We start from the raw sequence: 21,171 nt of genomic DNA, 5'->3' as shown, positions 1-21,171 counted from the left end.
CACATCATTCCTTCAGAGCAACATTTGACAACACAGATAAAATTCGATAGCACAGTGACAAACCATTAGTTTCATTTGTGCTCCAATCACTGGGTAACCAATCCAATCTTCCCGTGGCTCCCTGCAGGTACACCCTACCTCCTCACCTATCCATCTTTCATCCTATCCCTTACCAATACACATACCACTCTATTCCCTCACCAAGTTGCCTGCCATTACAACCAATCACTGAAACTGGCTACTCTAGCCCCTGGGTAAAAACAATGACTGCAGATGCTGGAAACCAGATTCTGGATTAGTGGTGCTAGAAGAGCACAGCAGTTCAGGCAGCATCCGAGGAGCAGTAAAATCGACGTTTCAGCCAAGAGCCCTTCATCAGGAATACAGGCAGAGAGCCTGAAGGGTGGAGAGATAAGTGAGAGGAGGGTGGCGGTGGGGAGAAAGTAGCATAGAGTACAATAGGTGAGTGGGGAAGGGGATGAAGGTGATAGGTCGGGAGGGGGGGGAGGGTGGAATGGATAGGTGGAAAAGAAGATAGGCAGGTAGGACAAGTCAAGGGAACAGTGCTGAGCTGGATCTACTTACCTGTTCATTGTAGCTTGTAAAGTAGAGAACCTAGAATCATAGAATCCCAACAGTATGGAAGCAGGCTATTCAGCTCATTGAGTCCACAGCCACCCTCAAAACAGCATCCCATCAAGACCCACCCCCTCACCTGTGCCTTGCATTCATCATGGCTAATCTACCTAGCCTACACATCCCTGGAAACTACGGGCAATTTAGCATGAATAATCCACCTAACCTGTCCATCTTTGGATTGTGGGAGGAAAATGCAGCACCCAACGGAAACCCACACACACAAGGGGAGAATGTGCAAACTCCACATAGATAGTCACCCAAGAGTGAAATCAAACCTGGGTCCCTGGTGCTGTGAGGCAGCAGTGCTAACCACTGAATCACCATGCCACCCCCAAATGTGGGACGTGGCTTGGCCTCAATTGCTGATCCGGTGCTGTGCTTTTAGACTCACAGCTCAGATAAAATTCAGTGACAAACCACTAGTTTCATTCATGCTCCAACCACTGGGTAACTAATCCAATCTCCCTGTGACTCAACAATATGGAAGAGCTGATGAAGGGCTTATGCCCATCCTGCTCCTTAGATGCTGCCTGACTTGCTGTGCTTTTCCAGCACCACACTTTCGACTCTGATCTCCAGCATTTGCAGTCCTCACTTTCTTCTGTTAGACTCACAGATAAAGTACACTCTCTGCTTGTCAAAAGTCCTGAATCAGAAGCTCAGAGCAGACATACAGGCCTCTGGGATTGAGGAAGCACCAAGGAGTAGCATAGCCATCCAACAATGATTTCCCTCCTCATAAGTTTCAGTCCCATATCATTTTCAGTGTTGACTAAATGCAGTCTGGGAGAAGGAGCATTCAGAGTAGAATTCACTTGCACTTCAAACAGGAAGCAGTAAGGCAATCTTCTGCCTGGTTCAGCCCACCTCCATGGCAATGCCAAATCTGGAGGGGTGGCATTCATCACTGGGTTGTCATTCTTCTCTGGAAATTTGACGTGCTTCATCTAATGTACAGCCAGTAGAATATGTCAGTCTAAAAAGGGCCCACTGAAATTACCAGCATCACCATGTGTCCTGCAAAATCCTGATGGCAACTGATCGACTGAAGAATCAATTGCTGTTTGTTGAGGAGCTGAACTGTGAAGGGCAATAAATTGAAGAAAATGTTGCTCTTACAGCATTTGCAGCAGGCTTTCCAGCACTTGGTCTGTGGAGGCAAAGTATCGCAGATACTGATGCATGTGTCTGTCCGTTCTTTGGAGAAGGAAATGTCAGATTGACAGCTCTATTCCTCCCTCTTCATCCTACATGAGAGTGCTGTTACCTAACCTATGATCTTGAGCTTAGTAGTTAAAGGAATTGAAACAATTATATGAGAATTTTTGGTTACCCATGTTAGCTTAGGGTCTTCACTGCTCCAGTGCACTTGAATTATCTATGATCAGTGGATCCTAATCCTTGAACAGATAAAGTGGTTGGGATGTCTGAAAGGACACACTGTGTGACTTCATCAAATGCTTAATAAATGATGATGATCAGAATGAATCTAAAGGTTTATCATACAGTTGAAAAAGAACTCTCAACTTTATCAAAACTCAACAGGCATGAAAGCTTAGTTCGATCAGTTGTCACTAATTAAGATAAACCTTCATTGTAGTCATCTACCTCTGCTTATAGGAGGATCATGTATTCACCTCTCCCTTACAATTGTAAAACTTCAACAGCCTATATTGCCTAAACATAGTACGCAATGTCACATATCAAGGTACTAATTTAATTTTGTTTGCTATCTCGTCAGGATGTACAAAATGGCCAACAATTTTCAAGCTCATCACTTAAATAAACACAGAAGAAAATAAATCTTGGTAAATTGTCTGCGTTTTCCCAATCATTCAGAACTTATTTAATAAACTCCCAATTTTTAGAAGTGCTGACATTATCTTGCTGTTATCAGATGGTTCTTACCTCATAAAGATGAAATCCTGCACAACTTTAGATTTTTGTGATACTCATAAGTGTGAAGAATTCTTCAGTTGCTATTGGCAGAGTTGTCTCAGCCCTTTGGCAACAGATTGGGAGTGGGCTAGTAACATATTAAAGGGTAGGGAGGGTTTTGATAGTAGAGTCTGATGTCTTTATCTGTAACATACTATGCTGCCAGTGGTGAGAATCTTAGTGGCTTGGCCTCTTTTTGGTCAGCTGTTTAAATCACTTACGTGGGCAGTTTATAGCTATCCCCATCTCTGAGGGCATTTCTCTCAAGTCAGGAGGATCCACCTGACAAGAGAAGATGAGATGTAGGAGCAGAGACAGGTCATTAGGCCATCACGTCTGCTCTACTATTTAATGAGATCATTGCAGAATTAATAATCCTCAACTTCACCTTCCTGTCTTATCCCTCCAATCCTTGATTTCCTTTCTGATTAAAAATCTATTTATCTCAGCCTTGAATATACTTAGTGACACAGACTCTACAGCCCTCCGAGGTAAAGAATTCCACAGATTCTCTATCTTTTGACGAAAGAAATTCCTCCTCACCTCTGTCTTAAATAGTTGACCTTTTACTCTTAGATTAAGTCCTGTGGTCCAACAATGTCACATATGGAGAAATCAACCTTTATGTGCTTACCCTGTCACCTCCCCTGAGAATCTTCTTTGTTTTAATGAGGATTAATCTCATTTCTCATTTTACTGCCATAAACTACTAAACCTCTTCTAATACGAAAATCCTAGCAAACCTTTCCTGGGCCACCTCCAATGCCAGCATATCTCTTCTTAGATAAGGGACCAAAACTGTTCACAGTACTGTATTCAATCTGTAATCTGACTACTACCTTGCATAGTTTTAGCTCTTTACTTTCATTAGCTTTCCCTTAAGAAAATCCCTCCACAACCAGGATCAAACTGGTGAACATTCTATGATTAGAGTTAACTAGCCAGGTAAACCTTGGTAGTCGCTCAGTGACATTAATGTGGTTTGCTAACAGAAATGGACACTCCATGGTTCACCAAAGGGCTTTCCAAGAGCAATGGCCACCTAGGCCACATCAGTGCTATTGGTGCTGCATGATCTCCCTAACATCCACACATTTATCTGGGCTTAGCTACCAAAACATAGCGTGTCTCCCCAACCAAGCTCTCTCACTTCTTTTTGAAACACTTTCCCCCTGGAGCTGCAACTACAGCTAAAGCAAGGGCTAATGCTCACAATGACTCTACTGAAGCCCTTTCATTGATCTGGTAGTTATTGTGTTAACCCTTAACTAGATGGAAACTCCAACAGCAACAGCTTAATTGGTCACTGTAAGCAAAATACCATCCCTGTGTCCCTTTGCTGCCCAGACCAGAGTCAGCTCCAAGTTCAGCTCTGGTTAACAGCACTTCACTATCACCAATGGAGTTCATGTTAGGTTACAATGTTGTATAACGATTGGGAATATGTGTGTGTATTTCTAGATCAGGCAAAACCCTTAAAATTTCATTCACAATATTTAAGGTATCAACTATGCACCAAATCTTGCAAGAATCAATTAAGAATAAAAACTTCATGATATTGTACTGTTCATTACAAACCATTTTACAAACCATTTAATTTTTAAAACATCAATTATAAGTATCACTGTGTTGTTGCTATTACAGACTGTGTATGAAGTAGTTACAGTTATAACAGTCTTAGCTACCCAGCCATGAGGCAAGTAAGACATTCTCTTTAAACATATGCAGCTTAAACTGTAATGTACCTGTCTGGATGATGGGCAGTGCCACCATCAAAGCAAACACTGGGTACTCTCCTCTGTTGCCTAATCCTCCTGATGAAGAAGTACAGAAACAAAAAACAAGTGGCAATGCATTTAAAACAGGCACACAAAGATAAACTATACGTTGCAAACATAATATAAGCATTAGATGATCAAAACTTGGAAGTCTTTAACACTTTCTTTTGCCGATATACAAATATAGTACATAAGCAGACTACATTCATAAACATATTTACATAATGAGGTTATTGACAAATACTACAAAATATCTACCATCACACATGTTTTCTTCCACAGAAAGGTTTATGAAATATGATGGATATTCAACCTGTTAAGAATGTAAGCTTTTATACATGGTCATGTTTTCAATCTGATTCAGGGTGAAGTATCAGAAAATGTCCCTCACTTCCCATATCTTGGAGGACATTTATTCCAAAATCTGATATTTATTAAGAGATCACCAAAATATCCAATGTACTGGTTTAGATTATTAGGTCTGACATTATGCTCAAAGCCTATTAAACAGATGTTTCCCAATTGTACTGAAGCTTGGTTAATTGGCCATACTTTAGCAAGGCCTCAAAACATCAATACAATCATCGCCTTAGAAAAGTTTTGATCATGAAATGGAAATACAAAAAATTGTCAAAAGATAGTGTTAAACCCTTTAATAAATAAAAGCATTCACTGAGAGGGAATGCTGAAAGAGACAGAAAGAGAGTAGTGCTGGGACCGAGAATCAGCCACCACCATTACCGGCTGACAACTGATGCCTGCATAGTAGGTCATCAATTTTCCCTCCCAAATGGTTAATGATGCCCACCAGCGCATCTCATCCACTTGCCGCCCTCGTACCCCACCCCTCCAACCGCAACAAGGACAGAACCTCCCTGGTCATCACCTTCCACCCCACCAACCTCCGATACATTGCATCATCCTCCGCCATTTCCACCACCTACAAACAGACCTCACCACCAGAGATATATTTCCCTCCCCACCCCTATCCACTTTCTGTAAAGACCATTCCCTCCGCGACTGCCTTGTCAGGTCCACACTCTGCCCCCCACCAACAACCCACCTCCCACCTCCCGGCACCATTCCCGCCACCGCAAGAATTGCAAAACTGCACCCACACCTCCCCCATCTCCATCCAAGTCCCCAATGGAGCCTTGCACATTCATCAAAGTTTCACCTGCACTTCCACATGTCATTTACTGCATCCGCTGCTCCCTATGCAATCTCCTCTACATTGGGGAGACAGGACGCCTGCTCGCAGAGTGCTTCAGAGAACATCTCCAGGACACCCGCACCAACCAAGCCCACTGCCCCGTGGCCGAACACTTCAACTCCTCCTCCCATTCAGCCAAGAACATGCAGGTCCTGGGCCTTCTCTATCGGAACTCCCTAACCACCCAATGCCTGTACTAAGAAAGCCTAATCTTCCACCTCGGGACCTTTCAACCCCATGGCATCAATGTGGATTTCACCAATTTCCTCATTTCCCCTACCCTCACCTTACCCCAACCTTCCAGCTCAGCACCTCCCTCATGAACTGTCCTACCTGTCCATCTTCCTTCCCACTTATCTGCTCCCCTCCCCTCCGACCTATCACCTTTAGCCCCACCTCCATCCACCTATCATACTCAGTTACCTTCCCTCAGGCCCGCATCCCTCTCATTTATCTCTCCACCTCGAGGCTCCCAGCCTCATTCCTGATGAAGGGCTTTTGCCCGAAACATTGATTTTGCTGCCTGACCTGCTGTGCTTTCCCAGTACCACACTCTCCACTGCACAGTAGGACAGTCTGAAATTGAAGTCATGGCTCTTTAGGCTACTGGGAATTCACACCAAACACTGACAATGGACTTAAATTGAGTCATCTGCAAAGAAGCAGCATCTTTGAGGTAAAGGAATGCATACAGTCTCACTGGCTATTTCAATGGAGTTCAAGTTGAAGAACAACCCGCCAGTTTTGAATAAAGCATTTTACAGCTTTAGCCCTTGACTGCAATACTGGATATGATCATTTCAGACTCCATTTTTGATCCCTTTCTCTTGGCAAGCTTTGTTTTTACTCTCAATTTTCTCTGTCTTTAGGTTGGCAGCTATTCTTCATTCTGCCATTCACACCTCCTCTAGATGAAACAGTTGCTTCTTTCCATGTCCCATTCTCATTAGCTCCGTACTACCAACTCTATTGTCACTTAATCTCTTTTGTTCCACCTTATCACAAAACTTCCATTTTGTCATTTTTCCCATTGTATTTGCTGAAAACGTGTTGCATTTTCAACCTGTCCCAGTTATGATGAAAGGCCATAAAGCTAAAAAATTGCATGGAATTCCTCCACAATAAGCAAGTCCTGATGCAGGAACACAAATCTGTGGTATAGCTGCATGGTGAGTGCAAAAGATGAAGAATCTGTTCAAAGCTGATTAACAGGGAAGCAGGCAGGCAGTATTGATGAAATATTAGTACATTAGAAGCAGATGCTATATGTAAAGGGGAAGTAGCACTCTGCTGCACATTAGTACAACACAGGAAACAAGAAGAGGGTGGATAAGACATGTGTTGTGGGCGGCACGGTGGCACAGTGGTTAGCACTGCTGCCTCACAGCGCCAGAGACCCGGGTTCATTTCCCGCCTCAGGCGACTGACTGTGTGGAGTTTGCACGTTCTCCCCGTGTCTGCGTGGGTTTCCTCCGGGTGCTCCGGTTTCCTCCCACTGTCCAAAGATGTGCAGGTCAGGGTGAATTGGCCATGCTAAATTGTCCGTAGTGTTAGGTAAGGGGTAAATGTAGGGGTATGGGTGGGTTGCGCTTCGGCGGGTCGGTGTGGACTTGTTGGGCCGAAGGGCCTGTTTCCACACTGTAATGTAATCTAATCTAAAAGACATGATGTGGAGGTGCCAGTGTTGGACTGGGTTGGACAAGGTCAAAAATCACATGACACCAGATTATAGTGCAACATGTCCGTCAGGTGCTCACAGTGCTCCGAAAGCTAATGTTTTCAAATAAACCTGTTGGACTATAACCTGTTGTTGTGTCATTTCTGTCAGGGTGGATAAGGGTAGCGGTTGTCGGTGCTAGAAATGCAGGTCACTTTAAGCTTCAAACAGATCAGCTCTTGACTGCATTAACAGTTAGTGATGCTCATTGGACTTCGGTATTTTAAAAGCTGAGTCCTTGTGGTGCAGTGGAGTATCCCTATCTCTGAGTCTGAAGGTCCAGGTTCAAGACTCTTCTGCTCCAGACACGCATCATAAAATATCTGAACAGATGAAAAATATTTATGTTTAAGGTTCTTGTGGCACAACGGCATTATTCATACCTGTAAGAAAAAGGACCTGGGTTCAATTCCAAACTGATCCAGACGTGTGTAATAACATGTCTGAACTGGTTGATGAACAATACCTAAGAGTTGAGTAGTTCTCCAGTGGGACACTGGCTTCTGGGCAGAGAGAGGTTTCAGAAAAGAAAGGTGAAAAATGATGTTTGTGCTGTACAATTAATTTACAATAAAACTTTGTCAACCTTGGAAAGTCTTAGCTGCCAAATTCACCATTTGGAGATCAGTGTATAAAATATTGTTGCAGAAGTTTAAACCTGACCTCTTCAGATGTGAATATAAAGAAAGCAGACCGTCATTCCTATTTCTAGCAAGAGGCAAACCTCCCAATGAGTATTTAAAGTGAAGTAGCTGAGTCATACCACACTATCATGAATGATGTCTATTCATTGGTGTTTTTGAAGTCGGAACAAAATGAGTAGTAGAAGAATAATGTGAAGATGTTGGTTGGATTACCTCTCTGAAGTCAGCATAAGGGACTGTCTGAGAATACAGGAGGATATTTTAAAAGCTGAAGAGTTGGGCGGAAAAGTGACAGATGGTTTTCATTCTAGACAAATGTGAGGTGATGCATTTAGGCAAGACTAATTCTGGAGAGAATTATACAATGAACAGAAGAGCCTTGGGAAAAGTTAACGGGCAGAGAGATCCACGAGTACAGGTCCATTGTGTTCTGAAGTTAGCTGCACAGGTGGATAGAGTGGTCAAGGCGGCATCTAGTATGCTTGCCTTCATTGGACGGGATATTGAGTATAAGAGCTGGCAAGTCATGTTAAAATTGTACAAGTCATTGGTTCGGCTGCATTTAGAATACTGTATACAATTCTGGTCGCCACAATTACCAAAAGGATGTGGACGCTTTGGAGAGGGTGCAGAGAAGGTTTACGAGGATGTTGCCTGGTGTGGAAGGTGCTAGCTATGAAGAGAGGTTGAGTAGGTTAGGTTTATTTTCATTAGAAAAAAGGAGATTGAGGGGAGACCTGATTGAGGTTTTCAAAATTATGAAGGGTATAGACAGGGTGGATAGAGACAAGCTTTTTCACAGGGTGAAGGATTCAGTAATGAGAAGTCACACTTTCAAGGTGAGAGGTGGGAAGTTTACAGGCGTCAAGTACTTCACACAGAGGTTGGTGGCGCTTGGAACGTGTTGCCAGCAGAGGTAGCAGAGGCAGGCACGGTAGATTCATTTAAGATGTGTCTGGACAGAAGCATGAGTAGGTGGGGAGCAGAGGGATACAAATGCTTAGAAATTGGGCGACAGGTTTAGACAATTGATTTGGATCGGCTCAGGCTTGGAGGGCCGAAAGGCCTGCTCCTGGGCTGGAAATTTTCTTTGTTCTTTGTTCTAATCAACAAGCGGCAAGGTATGGTTTTGGCTCTGTCCTTTCCAAGCAGGAATAAAATAAGAAATAAAGGGCAGAATCTTGCAAGCACTATTGTGAATCATGGCAAGATATATGGCAGAAACAAATCCATTGAAGCCCAACTCTTTGAAAGCAACAAGCACCATCTTTTAGGCTTTTTACAACTGGCATGGCAAGGTTGTCACAAGGGAGAGGCTACATGCCAATTGACAGTGATTACTGCTAGTTATATGATCAATCTGTCTCATTAGTATTCAGATTTTTTTTGTTACCAAACTTGCCAAACAACCTCGATGTCAGGAAAACTTGACACAGAAAACAGAGTAAGCATCTGCCAGATTCAGGTCATCAGGTGTTCCGAATGACCTTAATGTTGGTCACCAAATCTCAACATCTCAGGATGTGTTTCATGTTAAACAGCCACACACAGCCCATATCACAGGTAGTTGCATCTGACATATGGCACCTCTCATGGCACATCCCGATTCACTTACACTACTTTCTGCATTTTAATGCTGCATCAGCAAATATCATTGTAATGCTGCAGTAAGGACAAGCATGCAGCTCATGGTCTGGGCCAGGCTGAATTTCCAGGCACTGTCATAGCGTTCACTCACTCAGAGCCGATCTACAACATCCCTGCCTTGACATTTTGTAATTGCCCCTCAGCCAGAGACACCAGTCTCACAGTACTGGTGTCTTGTCTTGCTGTTTAGCACAGACACAAAGCCAGGAAGCTTGTCACGTTTGTCAGCAGCCCTGTCAAGTCAAGGGGAAATTGCCTTCACTCAGGGGTTCCCAGCATAGGAAATCAAGGGCAACCTCTGATAGCAGTCCAGGGCTGGTCAGAGTCAAGAACCTAAGGTGTGCTCTGGGTGGTCAGAGTCAGGATCCTCTCCACTTAACCAAGAATGTTCATTTGCTGGGTAAGAAAGTGTCTAAAGCTTTAACTTGTGAAAATCTGCAGTTTTAAAATTCTATAGCCATGACTTTTGATCAGGTTTATTATCAATCGGTGTATAGAGAGGGTAGCTGAATTAGGAACTGGCCGAAACAAGATTCTTATTCCAGACTCAGATAAGCCCTTTATTTTGGATTGAATGTACTGTATGTTCCTAAATAAAGGGAGTTTAGAAAATTAAAACTAACACATCTGAGTAGTCACTTCTTTTAAAACCTAGGAATGGTGCCCATGAGGCCCTGAAAATAGAAAACTGGAGACTTAAGTACCAATTAAAGACTTTATAGTCGACAACTTAGTGTGACTTACATTAGACAGCTGATGTTGAGAGTTCTAAGAATTTCAGCAAAAGAAGGAGAAAGATATTTGATTGCTTTTTGCCAATGTAAAGCAGCAGATTGGTGAGTAGGATTGGAGTATATCTAGTCTTTAAAGTCTTTACTTGGTGCCTAGGTCTCCAGTTTTCTGTTTTCATGGCCTAATGGACATCATTCCTGGGTTTTAAAAGAAGTGGCTACTGAGACGTGTTAGTTTTAATTTTCCAAACTCCCTTTTATTTAGGGACATCCTCATTAGATATGAGTAGTGAATGTATTTTCTTTATTTAAAAAGGGAAGGAGACTGAAAACAGCAACCTACAGGCCAGTTAGCTTAACATTTGCAGTAAGGAAAATGTTAGAAGATATTATTTAATAATTTATAGTAGTGCATTAGGAATAAGTTCAAGATAATCATGTAGAGTCAACATGATTTGTTGAAGAGAAATCATATCTGACCAATCTATTTAAGTTCTTTGAGGAGGTGACATGCTATGAATGAAAGAGACTTGAATGTACTGTACTTAGGCTTACAGATGACATTTGATATGTTTATTATGAAAAGTAAAATCTCATGGTATAGTAGCATGGATAGAAAATTGGCTAGCCAACAAGAGGCAGAGAATTGGTGTAAAAGGGTTTTTATTTCCAGATTGGTGGGATGTAATGAGTGGTGTGCAACAGGGACTGGTACAGGAGCCTCAAATGTTTATACTTTTATAAATGACAGGTGAAACGATGGAAGGTATGGTTATCAAATTTTCTGACAACACAAAGATAGGTAGAAAAGTAAGTTGTGAAGAGGACAGAGCAAAGTTACAAAAAAGATACTGATAGTTTGTGAGCAGGCAAAGATCACAAGTGGAGTATAATGCAGGAAAATCTGAAATTGTCCATTTTAGCAGGAAGAATAGAAAGCATATTATCTAAATGGTGAGAGTTTACAGAATTGAGAATCAGAGGAATATGTTTGTCTTGCATGAGTTGCAGAAAAGTTAGTTCTATAGACAGGTACAGAGAGTAATTAGGAAAGTTAATAGAATGTTATCATTTATCATGAAGGGAACTGAACACAATAGTAGGGAGATTGTGCTTCAGTTATACAGGACATTATGAACACCACATCTGGAGTACTGGGCATAGTATTATTTAAGGAAGGATGGAAATGTGGTGATGGCAGTTCAGAGAAGGTTTACTAGAATAATACCCAGAATGGCTGGAAAGCTTGGACAGATTAAGCTTGCATCCATTGGAATTTTAAAAATAAGGGGTAACTTGATTGAAACATAAAAACACCTGAGTCGGCTTGACTGGTTAAATGTGGAGAGAACATTTTCTCTTATGGGAGAATCTAGAACTAGGGATCACTGCTAAAGAGAGGAGGCAAATTTTCTTCTGAGGTTCATGCGTCTTTGGAACTTTCTTCCTGAAAAGGAACAGAAACAGACTGTTTTGAACATTTGTTTGGCAGAGATGCATAGATTCTTGTTGAACAAAGGATTGAAAGGTTGTAAAGAGTAGGCATAAATATGGTTTTATTGAATGGGGGAGCAGGCGGAAGGGGCTGACTGGCCTATTCCTACTTCTGATTCGTATGTTTATATACAAGAGAAGATTAGTTGAGAAGGCAAGGACAAGAACAGTCTTCACGTTTATGCTTTGTTATAACAGTTTATTACATATCAGGTTTAAGTAGTAGAATACATGGTAGTCAGACACAGAAGAGGCTCAAATTTTATTGTCATGTTATTGAAAAACTATTTTGTAAACTCTACTGCCTAATGGGAAGCCAATCTATTTCACGCAGTCCTCTGCAAGTATTTCTAACACTCACAATATGTAACAGCATATAATGTCTCCTTTACTCATTTCTGCATGATTTGACTCATCGTAACTGCCAGTGTTCCAGTGAACACATACTGAAAATCTCTGGAACCCAGGAGGTCAAAGTGTTAAGCATGCCTTGGCCTAATGTCATGGTAAAACTGATGAGATGGTAAGGACGCAAAAGTGAAGGTCAGAAAGGTTAAAGTATTAAGAAGATTCAAGTGTTTACATAGATTTCTAAGGAAGGTTCCAGAAAAATGTGTTTCTGTAAATGACTGCCTTGATGAGCCTGCCTGATGTTGTCTCATTGTAACTGCCTGACGTCACTCTTTTGCTTTGTCATTGTTTGCCTGATCTGTAGACTCCCCCTCCTCCTCCCTCAAGCAAGGTATTGCTGGCAAAGAGATTTCTCGGCTCCAAAATTTTGATTTCTGTTTGCAATGATGTACAGAATTCAGTGAACCATATTGATGCAATACACCTTCAACTGAACACACAGAAGAGCTGTACTAGTCCTACCCAGGCAACTGATTCACATTTTCAAACATTCTAGGGCCTGGTCAGGTTGTTTCATGGCAGTTCTTGGATGTCTCTTTTGCTATATTCTACATAGGAACAAGGAATATGTCTTCAGTGTATAACCATTGTATCTATCCTCAAATTTGGGCAGGCAGTGTAAAAGGCCCTGGCATCTAGTACCAAATGGCATGAGACCAGCTTGGTGCAGTGATGGACAGCAGGCTGGGAAATCCAATGATTCTCTCCAGAACAAACTGCGACATTCACACTTATTGATAACCACTTCCACTGAGATCCTCTCCCATCACAGCTCAATTACCACCTCCCTGGAGAGGCGCAGTCTGCAGATCTCTTAAGCTCTGAACCTTTACTGGCAGGCTGCTGTGTTCTCTGTGGGTGCACATCACCCACTCTCTCAAGTCCATTTTTACTGGACGTCTCAAATTCAAAGAATATGAAACCTACTGTAACTTGCTGTGTTTATCTCTTAAGGCCTCTCATTTCCTTTACATTGCTCGTATTACACATATTTCAAACAGACTCATCAATCTTAACATCTCCAATGCATTTTTCCCTTAAGTATGCCCCTGTACCAGCTTGTCACTTCAATGCTTAAGTTATTCTCATTCTCCACTGCAACGTTGGTGCTCACAAAGGTGTTCGACTCTGGCCAACATAACCTGCTACTGAGCCTCTGTCTCCTTGTAACTGGTGAGACTCTGAAGCTCCATTATTTTTGTAACACCCATTGGAAAATTGAAAACCCTCCAAAAATGGAAGCTATTAATGATCTTCCTAGCAAGTTTAACCGCCCTTCCACCATCAGCGTGTAGTCCCTACCCAGCAACGGTGCCGGTAAAAGTTAACTATGAATAGTGGTGACAACACACTAGATTTTAATTTGCCCACATCCCAATCATCTCCCTGTGTGTGTGAATATTCTGTCTATAAATATTGTGACTTGCCTTATGTAGGGTACATGATTTGTTGAGCATTTCCATGTGATAACTTAATATATAATCAGAGAACTGTATGACACAGGAATGGACACTTCGGTCCATCATACTGAGACAAACATGAAGCCAAATTAAATTAATCCTTTCTGCCTGCCCTTGACCTATATCTCACCATTCTTTGCATATTCATGTGCTTATCTAAAAATCTCTTAAACATCCCTAATGTATCTGCCTCCACCACCATTCCTGGCAGCATATTCCACACTTCTACCACTGTGTAAAAAACATGCCCCTCACATCTCCTTGAACTCTCCCCCTCTCATCCTAAGTGCATGCCCCCTAGTTTTAGACATTTCAACTCTGGGAAAGATTCTGACAGTCAACCTTCTGTATGCATCTCATAATTTTATAGACTTCTATCAAGTCTCCCCTCAGCCTCCACCGCTCCAGAGAAAGAAACGTCAATTCTCCTGCTCCTTGGATGCTGCCTGACCTGCTGTGCTTTTCCGGCAACACATTTTCAGCTCTTGTACTCAATTTCCCAACCAATAAAGGCAAACATGCCATACGCCTTTTTTACCAAACTACCTACTTGCATGGCCACTTTCAGGGAGCTATGGACTGGAACCCCAAGATCTCTCTGTACATCCATGCTGTTCAGGGTTCTGCCATTAACTGTACACTTTTCCTTAACATTTAATCTCCCAAAGTGTATCTTCTATAAAAAGCAGGATTGTGAAGTTGAATCATCACATGTCAGACAATTTGGCTCTAAGGAATATAGGCTCAATGTAGGAAACAACATTAATTCCAGTCAGGTGCTTAGCTGGGTGGCACGGTGGCTCAGTGGTTAGCACTGCTGCCTCACAGCACCAGGGTCCCAGGTTCGATTCCAGCCTCGGGCGACTGTCTGTTCTCCTCCCACAATCACAAAGATGTGCAGGTGAGGTAAATTGGCCATGTAAAATTACCCATAGTGTTGGGTGCATTAGTCAGAGGGAAATAGGTCTGGGTAGGTTACTCTTCGGAGGGTAGGTATGGATTTGTTGGGTCGAAGGGCCTGTTTCCACACTGTAGGGAATCTAATCTAAAAACTCCATGTCAAATTCTGGTAAACATTTGAAGCAGAAAACTTAAATAAAGATTGAATTTCAATTGTAATATCACTGAGTAGAGTCACTGTTGATATGCACAGGGATAAGCAACATATAGACCTCATATCAATGTCATTGATAATGCCAACTTGGAGACAGCATATCCAAAAAATCCGGAGTAGAGATCTCAAAGTCTGCATTATTGATGGGCCTTTTATCACAACTGGACAGACATTCAGAGTACCCCAAAAGTGTGTTGAGTACCTGGCAACCTTTTGGAGTCATTCATCCTTGGAGGTCCAATCAGTCATGTAGTTTCCACAAAAAAAATGCAAGAATAACACTGAATAATTTTTCTCTTTTGACTCTAAAATGTATTTTGCAATGCACACCAACATTTATTTTTAGATACATTGATGACTGTGTCCTAAAATTGAAGAAATAAAATTTGATCCCAATACAATTAGAATGTAAAGTCATTCAATATGTGTTTTTTTTAAATGAAGGAGAGATTAACTGAAAATCAAACAAATATTACCAACCCAAGAAGTTAAAATAAAATGGCCTTTCTAGGAGAAATAAAATCCAGTTTTATCAGCTGCTTGTTTTGAGGGCAAGTACCTTCAATGGCTTCGGTATAATTTGCAGAGCATGCTCATGTTCAAGTGTTGTCAGGAAACTCTTTTGAGCATTGTATTCAATGATTTCCAGTACATGATGATTTCTAATTATGAGATTAATTAGAACAAAAAAGCCAATGACCATTTAACCACGGTCCTCCATTTGGGTAAAACACTTTGGTGCTTTTTTCCAAGGCCTATCTATGTTTCCAAGTGTACAACAGATGAGTTCTGCATATTGGCACAACGGTTATTAAGGGAGCACTTTAAAAGATAATTATTGATTACTATCAAGAATGAAATAATTAAACTTAAATTTTGTTTTAAGAGAACAACATACTAAAATATAGAAAACTACCTTGGGGTACTGAGAGCAGATAAAACTGGATTTTATTTATCCTAGAAAGGCCATTTTATTTTAACTTCTTGGGTTGGTATTATTTGTTTGATTTTCAGTTATCTCTCCTTCATTTAAATAGAAACACATATTGAATGACTTTACATTCTAATTATGTTGGGATCAAATTTTATTTCTTCAATTTTAGGACACAGGCATCAATGTCAAGGCTAAGAATTATTGCCATTTATAATTGCCCTGAAAAAGAGTGGTTTGCTTGGCCACTTTAGAAATGTTTATGACAAACAATCACATTAATGTGGGACTGCCATCACATGGAAGACAGAGCAAGTAAGAACAGTAGGTTTCCACCCCCAAAAGAATGGTAAGGAACCAAATGACTTGTAGGAATCTAATAAATTCACGATTACTTTCAGTCATTTTATCTTCATTTCCAGTTTTTGAAAAGAAACAAACCTAAACTCTGCAAAAGACCATGGTGGTATGTGAATTATCAGTCTAAGCTTCAGAATCATTAGTCTGATAACATAACCACTTCACTACCGTACGTTTAACTACTATACTACCTAACGTGTCAGGAAATATGTTCAACTGCATTACACAGTTGTGTACAGACATCTCTCTGGCATCGGCAGATGCAAACAGACAAATAGCTCTTACAAAGCGAGACTAATGTCAGTTTTAGTACCTCTCAAGAATATTGTAAGCACCCTCAGAGTATGTGCGGTTCATCTTTTGGGAACGAAGTAACCTTATTGCATCTTCCCGATAGAGAGGATAAACTATATGGTACGTGCTGCTAAAAATAAAATAAAAGAGAAACATAACTATAATTAATATTAGATAAAAACAACTTCGAATAAATAAAGCTGGTAAGCAGAAACTATTTACATTATGTACTACAACCACCTTACTACAAAACATAGTTATGAATACAAACTTTATTTCAGGCTGCATATTAGAAAAAATAACGCTCTTGAAGTGCTGCGTGGACATCTGGTAATAAGCTATACGTTACATTGTTACTTTCCGAATAATGTTAACCATTTCCTGTTTTTCAAATGAATATCAAATCTATGTGGATGACATACACGAAAGGAGTGCAAATTGGAAATATGAGAATAAAGATTCACATAAATCTTTAATACTTTGATCAATTTGGGACCACAATGCATCCTGTGCAATTCTCCAATCTATACTATTTTCAAATGAGTTTCAAGTATAGGTGAGGAACTTCATATGAAAAATACAGACTTGGTGTTTTGATAACTGATTAGAGGTTAACTGGAATTTATTATAACATTAACAGTGGTACATTCAGTGAGTAGACAAAATCAACCTGTCATTATTTACATTTGAAGTTGTTCCCTTGAAAAAGCTTCTTTTACTTTCAACAACAATACTGGATTCCAGAGTGTGACTCACAGACGAAACATGTTTTGGGTGTGATTGTGTGGACCATCAATAAATAAGCAGAATGAATACCTGGAGCATAATTGTAACTCTGGCAACGTTATGCAGGGATTAATGGATATCAGGAAAATAACCCAAACAGCAGATAGATGAAGGTGATTACAAGTGACTGAATAAGATCTGAGGCAAGGCTATTAATCTGTAATTATATCTTCAGGTAGAATTTAAATTTGGTTCCCAGAAATGGAATTGGACAAATTGCTGTCAGTTTTAGTGGCTGACACTGGAACCCCAGATACCCTTTTTAAATTCCCTCCCTTGCTTCTCTCTCCACAGCTATAACTGACCTGTGGATTACTTCCAGCATTCTGTTTTTATTTCAAATTTCCAGCAAGAACAGCATCTTCCTTGAATCACAGAAATATAATTCAAAAGGTTTTATTTGTTTATTCCCAATGTGACGATGCTGCTCCTTTAACACAGTTATGCTGTCCTTGTTTTTTTTTCAAAAGGGGTTGTAATAGGCAGAGGTTCTGATTTTTCTGGGTTAGGGCCACTTTGATTATGGCTAACAGATTAGATTAGATTACATACAGTGTGGAAACAGGCCCTTCGGCCCAACAAATCCACACCGACCCGCCAAAGCGCAACCCACCCAGACCCATTCCCCTACATTTACCCCTTCACCTAACACTACGAGCAATTTAGCATAGCCAATTCACCTAACCTGCACATTTTTGGACTGTGGGAGGAAACCGGAGTACCCAGAGGAAACCCACGCAGACACGTGGAGAATGTGCAAACTCCACACAGTCAGTCGCCGGAGGCGGGAATTGAACCCGGGTCTCTGGCGCTGTGAGACAGCAGTGCTAACCAGATATTGCCGAAGGCAACAATCAGAGATTTTTATGCTTTCGTTTAATTTTTTAACTGGGGACCAGGAGAGGAACAGCTGCCTGAGTGAAGAGAAGTTCCATGCTGATTCTCTCTCTGACATCTCTCTTGCAAGAACCTGTGTTTAAGTTTCCCTTTTTGCCAAGGGGTGTGTTTATGGGGATGTTGCAGGAAATTGCAACAATATCATTAAGTTGCGATAGAATTGGTTAAGTTATTCAAAATTCTGTTCCCTTTTGTTCATCTTTCAGTCAGTGGTCTGTGGATAAATTCTGTTTTGTTTAAAAATGAGTGGTTTGACTTGCTGCATCACTCCTGGACTATCCAGCTTAGATTTGCTTAAAACAATTAAAGTTAGGGTTTGGGCTACCTCCTTGAAATGTTTTGAGGGGATCTGGCCCGGTCCATAACACCAATTAGGTCATCATTCACCTTGTATCTGTTTGGTGTAATACACATGATTTCCTTCTTTGTGTACTGGCAGCATGCAGTGTGCTCATTTTCTTTCCATAGAATGACATTCATTAAAGGATTAATGATCATTAAGTATACCAAGAAATAATCAAAATGATCAGTGGAAAACTGCACAGCAACTTAAATGATTAAATTCAGATTATATCAATGTATGTATTTCATTCATGAGTTTTGCATCTCTCAATTTGAATTTATGTTGTATAAATTCATATTCCTTCCAGTGGTATCACAACTTATTTGATTTCTTCTTGATACATTGAATTTCTGTTTTTTTTAAATTCAGCTATATCACAAAGCTAACCACTATCACATTCAAACACTGACACTTCTATTGTAAACTTAGTAAGGAATAATAAGCAGTTTGTTCCTGAGAAATTTCGAGAGAGAGTATATTTTACAAAATAAAAGGAAATATTTCTTCTGAAAGAGTGAATTAATACCACTTGGAAAGGCATGTGTTAATTAGGGAAAGGCAGCATGGCTTTGTCAGAGGGAGATCATGCCTAACAAATTTGTCAGTTTTTATTTGAAAATATGATCAAGTGTGTGGATGAGGGAAGTCCAGTTGATGTAGCTTTTGGCTTTTATCATTTAGCAAAGATTTTGACAAGGTCCCACATGGGAAAGTGAGGTTAAAGCTCATGGAATTAAGGGAGACTTGGTGAGATGGATCAGAAACTGGCTTTGTAGTAGAACACAAAGGCTGTGGTTGAAGGCTGCTCAAGTGACTGGAAGCCACAAGGATCAGTGCTAGGACTATATACATAATTGCTATTTTGATTGCTATATGGCTAAATGATACAGGTGAAAATGTGGGGGGAATATTTGGCAAATTTGCAGACGACACCAAGATTAGTAGAGTGCTTAATAGCGAAGAAGATGGTTGCAGATTACAGGAAGATATGGATGGGTTGATCAGATGGGCAGACGGTATTTAGCCCTGATAAGTGTGAGCTGCTGCACTTTGGAAGAAGAAACAAGAGTGAGTATTTTATGAATGGCAGGACACTGGATAGTTTAGAGTCATAGAGCATGGAAACAGACCCTTTGATCCAACCAGTCCATGCCAATCATGTTCCCATACTAAACTAGTGTCAATTGCCTGCACTTGGCCCATATCCCTCCAAACCTTTCCTTTTCATGAAGTTATCCAAATGTCTCTTGAATATTGTAACCGTACCTGCATCCACCACTTTCTCTGGTAGTTCCTTGCACACACGAAGCATTCCCTGCGATTAATTCTGCCCCTCATGTCCTTTTTAAATTTTTTCCTCTCAATTTTGAACTCCCCCAACCTAGGGAAAATACCTTTGTCAATTGCCTAATCTATGCTTCATATGATTTTACAAGCCTCAATCAGATCATCCCTCAATATCCAATTTTCCAGTGAAAAAAGCCCCAGTCTATCCAGCCTATTTTTATAACTCAAAACCTCAATTTCTTGCAACATCCTGGTAAACTTTTCTGAACCCTCTCCAATTTAATAATAGCCTTCCTATCATAAGTGTTCAGAACTGCATACAGTACTCCAGAAGAGACCTCAGCAATGTCCTGTACAATCTCAACTTGACATCCCAACACATATATGCCCGAAACGTCGATTCTCCTACTCCTTGGATGCTGCCTGACCTGCTGCGCTTTTCCAGCAACACATTTTTCAGCACATATATTTAAAGGTCTGGGTAATGAAGGCAAGTGTGATAAACATTTTCGTAACTACCCTGTCTACCTATGACGCAAATTTCAAAAAATGTGTACCTGAACTCTACCCAGGGTTCTACAACACTACCCAGGGCCCTATCATTAATTGTATAAGCAGACAGATCTTAGGGTAATTATTCATAGATCCCTGAAGTTGGCAGAGCATATGAATAGGATAGTTAAAGCGGCGTATGGGACAATCATTTTCATCAGTCATGGTACAGGAGTCTAAGAACAAGGAGAGTCATATAGAGCTTTGGTTACTCCACAGCTGGAGTACTGTGTGCAGTTCTGGTCATCTTACTACAGGGAGGATACAATAGCACTGGAGTAGGTACAGAGAAGGTTCACCAGAATGTTGCCTGGGATGGAGAAACTGAGCTATTAGGAGAGACTAGATAGGTTTAGATTGTTTACTTTAGAGCAGAGAAGACTGACCGGTGAACATGACTTAAGTGTAGAAAGGATATGAGGGGTACAGGCAGGCTGATAGAAGGCAGATGTTCCCATTAGTTGAGAGGTCAGTCATGAGAGGGTATTGTTTTATTGTAAGGGCAGAAGATTCAGAGGGGATTTGGAAAAAACTTTTTCACTCAGCACGTGGTCGGAATCTGAAATGCTCTGCTTGGGAAGGTAGTGGAGACTGGAAACCATACAAGCTCTAAAAAATATTAAGATGAGCATTTCAGATATCATAACATGGGACAAGTGCACAAAATTGGGATTAGCGCACCTTTAGTTGTAGTTACTTTGGTGCATACTCGATGGGCCAAAGGGTCTTTTCTGTACTGTATGAAACAATGAATTGGTGAATTTCTCAAATTAGCCTCAAGACTTGGATTCTATTTCCATCTAGCTGGGAGAAGGAAATAAAGAGCACACACTTTCAAAGAGGGAGAAGCATTCCTGCAGGAGACTTTATTAAAATGACAAATCTGTACTAGTAAAAAAATTCTTAATGAGGCCAAACAACCCCAAGGGATAGCA

The 21,171-nt window shown here is 40.8% G+C and overlaps 1 protein-coding gene across 43 annotated transcripts in view; it reads right to left on the bottom strand.

Annotated features, from left to right (window-relative positions):
- The window catches only part of rims2a (regulating synaptic membrane exocytosis 2a), a 1,173,408-nt gene that overhangs the window by 360,028 nt on the left and 792,209 nt on the right, over nucleotides 1-21,171 (bottom strand). For 25 of the 43 annotated variants that reach the window (XM_087986315.1, XM_087986320.1, XM_087986346.1 and 22 more), the window contains 2 exons: nucleotides 16,391-16,501; nucleotides 4,323-4,391 (listed from right to left, as the gene is read on the bottom strand). The exons of 15 other annotated variants lie outside the window; for them this stretch is intronic. In XM_087986315.1, the coding sequence (XP_087842441.1) occupies nucleotides 4,323-4,391; nucleotides 16,391-16,501 (180 nt within the window). The remainder of the gene's footprint in view (nucleotides 1-4,322; nucleotides 4,392-16,390; nucleotides 16,502-21,171) is intronic. 3 more of the 43 variants (XM_087986304.1, XM_087986311.1, XM_087986323.1) reach the window with 2 other exon arrangements.

Source organism: Chiloscyllium plagiosum, unplaced genomic scaffold (genome assembly GCF_037043375.1).
Source record: "Chiloscyllium plagiosum isolate Xiang-an unplaced genomic scaffold, Cpla_swu_hap1 HiC_scaffold_4, whole genome shotgun sequence".
Taxonomy (NCBI): Eukaryota; Metazoa; Chordata; class Chondrichthyes; order Orectolobiformes; family Hemiscylliidae; genus Chiloscyllium; species Chiloscyllium plagiosum.
This window is presented reverse-complemented; position numbering and strand designations above follow the sequence as displayed.